The sequence below is a fragment of the Pinus tabuliformis genome, chromosome 4_2 (genome assembly GCF_031772625.1).
Source record: "Pinus tabuliformis cultivar Carrire ecotype Pingquan chromosome 4_2, CPIR1, whole genome shotgun sequence".
NCBI lineage: Eukaryota > Viridiplantae > Streptophyta > Pinopsida > Pinales > Pinaceae > Pinus > Pinus tabuliformis.
In genome coordinates this window covers 1,095,180,866-1,095,186,306 of record NC_142304.1, presented here as the reverse complement: position 1 = coordinate 1,095,186,306, position 5,441 = coordinate 1,095,180,866, and the positions used below count along the sequence as shown (strand labels likewise).

Below are 5,441 nucleotides of genomic sequence, written 5' to 3'. Positions count from 1 at the left end.
AGTACTCAGCCTAAAGAATAACAGTTTCCATAGTCAAATTCCCTATCAATTGGGAACCCTCTCTTAGTTAAATATACTTCGCCTGTCTCGCAATCAACTCCAAGGTTCCATTCTGCCCACCCTGGGTATGTGCCGTAATTTACGGAACTTGACTTTGTCCTATAACAATCTCACAGGAAACATTCCCCCACAACCGTGTGCTCTCCCCAAGCTAATAGACATGGCCTTGGGAACTAACAATTTGACGGGAACAATCCCGGGCTGCTTGGGAGACATGTCATCTTTGCAGGCATTATATTTTCCTTCCGAATTGGGTATGCTAAGCCAACTCAGCGTTCTCTCTCTGGGGTTCAACCATCTCACGGGACACATTCCGTTGGAGTTGTGTAGCAAGGAACTCTATCTAGGTGCTAATCAGCTGAGTGGCAGCATTCCTTCTTCCCTTTTCAATTGTACAAAGTTTCAAGTGATTGACTTAGCAGCAAACCAGCTCAGCGGAATAGTGCCCATGGAGTTGGGTAAATTGACACATCTGCGGAATCTTTACTTCGGCGGCAATCACCTGATTAGCGGCAGCACCACGAGATGCCCCATTCTTGCTGCTCTTAGTAACTGTTCCAATCTACTATTAGTAGACTTATCCGAGAATAATCTCACAGGGAAATTGCCGTTTACTATAGGCCACCTCTCTACAAAACTCTACTACTTAGACTTGAGTTTCAATGAATTAGCAGGAGGAATACCTCCACAAATTGGAAACCTAACTAGTTTAACATTCTTTAATTTAGAAAGTAATTCTTTTACAGGGTCAATCCCTTCTTCAGTTAATATGCTTCAAAAGTTGGAGAGGTTATATATGGATTCCAATAATTTACAAGGAAACATCCCTATGGAAATTGGGCAGCTAAAAACCTTAGGGCTCTTAGATCTCTCTAAGAATAATCTCTCTGGAAGAATCCCTGATTTTGTGGCCAACCTCCAGCAGCTAAGATATTTATATCTTAACCATAACCAGTTATCAGGAAATATACCTGCAAATTTAGGGAAATGTGTGAACTTACTACTGCTAGATCTATCATACAACAAACTTACTGGGCACATACCTCCACAAGTTGCAGGCCTTGCAAATTTAGCCTTCTATTTCAACTTGTCAAACAATTTATTACATGGCCATGTACCTTTAGCACTAGGAAAGTTCAATAAGCTTCAAGCTATAGATATTTCTGCAAATCAATTAACTGGTTACATTCCAAGTGCACTTGGAAGTTGCCAAGAAATAGAATATCTTAATCTTTCTTGCAACACACTTGAAGGTCCAATTCCACTATCCCTCAGTGAACTTCTCAGCCTTCAGGACCTAGATCTCTCGTCCAACAATTTGTCAGGTGGAATACCCATATCGCTAGAAAATCTCACAATGCTCCATCACTTGAATTTTTCTTTTAACAACTTGTCAGGAGAAGTCCCTAAAGAGGGAGTTTTCAAAAAGATTGCCGCCACTGCATTTATGGGAAATCTTGCTCTATGTGGACCTTGGGTAAATCTACCACCATGCTATGCTCATAAACATGAAAGTGTTCTAAATCTAAAAAGAGTTATCACACTTGTTTTTGTTGTAGCATTTGTTGTATTGTGTTTGTTTCTTGCAATCTTGTGGAGACGAAAATGCAAGAGACATATTCAGAGACAGAGTGGTCCAACATTAAATGTGGGGCATCGAAGAATCTCCTATGCAGAGCTCGTCATCGCAACAAATGAATTTAGTGATGCCAACTTGTTAGGAGTTGGTAGTTTTGGCAAAGTGTACAAAGGGGTTTTGAATGATGGCACAATGGTCGCTGTCAAGATTCTCAATCTACAAAATGAAGGGGCTCAAAAGAGTTTTGATAGAGAGTGCAAAGTTTTGGGTAAAGTTAGACACCGAAATTTGATTCGGGTCATAACCTGTTATTCAAATCTCGAAATCAAAGCTTTGATATTTCCATTAATGCCAAATGGAAGCCTAGAAAAGTGGTTATATCCCGATGATGGAGAACAAAGTAGTTTGAATCTGATTCAAAGGTTGAATATAGCAATAGACATCGCCCAAGGCATGACGTATCTCCATCACCATTGTTTTGTGCAAGTGATTCATTGTGATTTGAAACCCAACAATGTGTTGTTGGGTGAAGATATGACTGCATATTTAATAGACTTTGGCATTGCTACTATATGTTTTGCAAGTAATGAAGATGGAGCTCTCACTTCCACAAATGCACTCAAAGGATCTACAGGGTACATTCCTCTAGGTATTATTTAAACTATATACCATCTTAAGCAATGTTATGATTTTCTTATGTTTGCTTAACATTTTGAATTAAAAAATTTAAGATGAGGATCTATGAATGCAGAATATGGAGTGGGAGGACAAGTTACAATAAAAGGCGATGTATATAGCTATGGAATAGTGTTATTGGAAATGCTCACTAGAAAGAAGCCCACACACGACATGTTTGTGGAAGGAATGAACTTGCAAAAATGGGTGGGTAGTAGTTTTCCAAACCGAGTACAAGAAGTAGTCGACACGGGTCTATTGAGGAGGACTAATAGATGCAGTGAAGAAGATAAGGATCTCAATTGTCTCAGTTCACTCATAAATGTGGGCTTACTTTGCACAAATGAATCTCCTCAAGGACGACCTACTATGATGGGCATTCTATGCATGTTGCAAAACATCAAAGACACTTTTTTGAGCACTACTGCCATTCCCAAATTCCAATCAAATCTAACACATTTGTTGGGTAGTACAAGTACTACTATGAACAACATTTGTGAAGGTCAAAGTTCTTCCACATCTTAGTCTATTGTAACAAAGTGGTAGTTATGTAACTAAACTATGATGTAATTTGAGTCTTATTTCCCTTTCCTTGTTTGTACATAAATATGTGGTTGATTGTATGCAAATGTGAACAATAAAGTTAGAGAAATGTCTTTATTATTCTAAAATTTCTTATTAAAAAAAAAGTTATATTCAATATCCTTTACATGTATAACTGAATGCATCACACTCACCTTGTATTAAACACATTAAAAGTTTTGTATTTCTTTTAAATAATTAAAATATAGAAATATTTTTTAGTTCTGGAAATTATTGAAGAAAATATCATAATTTCTAATTGATGAATATTAACGAATATAAAAATATTGTTATCAATACCCATGAAACTAGAATAATTAAAACAAAATCATAAGCACATACATACATCCATACCCTATTGAAGTGGTTGTGTATCTTGCAAACATATATCAGTAATAGAGTAAAAGGTTGAGTGTTATTATTAGACTATGAAACATGTGTTACTTCTTTGCCTTGAAAAGTGTGGAGTTATGCAGCAGCAAACTTAACTATACAAATTAAGCATTCCTTCATTTTCCAGCAATATATTTTGATTCTAGAGATACAGAGCCATGTTAGTGATATTATGATTCAGAGCCATGTTAGTTCTAATTAGACAGAGTCCTAAATTCTCAGATCCATGATTGGAAAGTCCTAAATTATTAGAGCCATGATCCATTCTTGAAAATTGTATTTTTTTTTTTCAAATTTCATTGAAATTTTCAGTGAGTTTTAGGCATGCCGGGGATTGATGGTTTAAGGAATAGCTCAGTGAGCTTCCACATAAGAAGGGGAAAGTACGATTAAATATGAGAAGAATCCTACCAAGCTAAATGACGAGAAATTTAGCAGGAACATAAAATCATGGGGTAGAAGTCTCAGGAGGAGCAACAAGAGTTTTTGAGAATGTCCCAGGAGGAGCATGTGTGTGACTAACAACCACACCTACAATGGCAGTTATAGCTACAATTCACCCAATTTTAAATGCATTGTCCAGTTCCCCTACAATGGCAGTTATAGCTACAATTCACCCAATTTTAAATGCATTGTCCAGTTCCCTGGCAAGATTCTTTTCGACAGAAGTTCTTACTAGTTTAGCAACTTTAGCCTTCCCTTTGCCTTCAAAATATCCAAGGTGGATAGCATTTTGGACTGATGTCCAATTCTTCTCTCCGCATCTCTCTTGAAAACTTTTTTTTTTTTCTTTTGAAACAAAGGCTAATTTTGAGCTAGATATAGTTAAGGAAGGAGAATGCAACAATGGTGGTTGTGATTCTAATTTCTGCATGCACAGATAGTTGATGGACTACTTTCAGGAAGGTACAAAAAAAGATGGAGGTTGGAAGGAACAAGATATCAATGGCATGATTCCCACCCCATCCTCTCCTTCGTTAGGCACTGAAAGAAGATTTAGGAAACTTGCTATTGAAAGAAGATTCGATGTCAAATTATCTGAAGTTCTCAAGGGATTGCAGAGATGAAGTTCTCAAGAGATTGCAGAGATTTTCGACACCGATTATAACACCAAGAAAATCTCACTAGAACTTGCTGAGGTTTGGAAAACTTGCCGAGCGCATTGCTCGACCATTATTATTCCCTTCTAACTATGTTCATCCATCTTCCAGAGAGCCTGTACATGTGTATAAATTTAATTTCAAGATTTCTTGAAACACATGGTCGAAGTTCATTGAAGAAATACAGAACATGTTTGTGATTTCCAGTCTAGCTCACACAGAACCTCAAGCCAATAAAAAATGGTGGTCGACAGTCACATCTCACCTGAACCGGTCAGGAAAGCGATGAACTTATCCAGCGAGTCCGGTGTTGAGGGAAAAACCAAAGGGGATCCCTCACAAAGCAAAGTAAAATCATACACTGGGGGAGCATTCATCGAATGGGAGTGTTCCCCTTGGATTCCTAAAGGATACGATAACCCCTTCCTCTACCTGGAACAACAAGAATTGGATAGGAAGGAAAAAAATCTGTAAGGTAAGGTCCCTAGGAAGCAAGTGCATCTCACCCAAACCAAGAATTATGAGGACATGGAACTGCCCAAACAAGGATGCTAAATTCTCCAGATAATCTTTCTCAGGGTATTAATTTTTCATCCTATTTATGTTTCAATTATATTTACTTTATTTTGGTGTCATTTTATCATCATTATGGCTTGAACTCTTAGAGAGAGAGTCCGATTTCATTTTCATGGGAAGTTGGTCTCCCCAATTTTTCTATTGTCCTCTTTGTTTCAGTGATGTTCAATTTGCTTTTCTGTCTCTAAGTTATCACTTTTTGTTCAAAACTATTTGAGAGACCATGTGGGTTACCTCTCATAGGAAAATGGTATCCCAATTCTCTCTTAACACATCCACAAATAGCTATTCCAAACCTCCATGATTGTATTCTACTAATATTTTTTAAAATATAAAAAAATTTGTCTTGCTTGCAAAAAAAAACTTTGGTTAAACGAGTGATATAAAGATAAGTCAAAATAGTTAATAGGTTGTCAATGTGATATCTATCAAGTCATCAAGGTGATATTAATTGCCATATACCTATGCCTGGTAGG

The 5,441-nt window shown here is 37.1% G+C and overlaps 1 protein-coding gene across 1 annotated transcript; it reads left to right on the top strand.

The window, feature by feature from the left end:
* The first annotated feature begins 220 nt into the window (after positions 1 to 220).
* On the top strand, positions 221 to 2,299 carry LOC149173472 (uncharacterized). The gene has a single exon (XM_089426709.1). The coding sequence runs from the start codon at positions 221 to 223 to the stop codon at positions 2,297 to 2,299; it is 2,079 nt and encodes a 692-aa protein (XP_089282835.1).
* The last annotated feature ends 3,142 nt before the right edge of the window (positions 2,300 to 5,441 follow it).

What these genes read in the sequence shown, in the direction of transcription:
- LOC149173472 (XM_089426709.1), top strand. Translation starts at nt 221, where the DNA reads ATGGCCTTGGGAACTAACAATTTGACGGGAACAATCCCGGGCTGCTTG.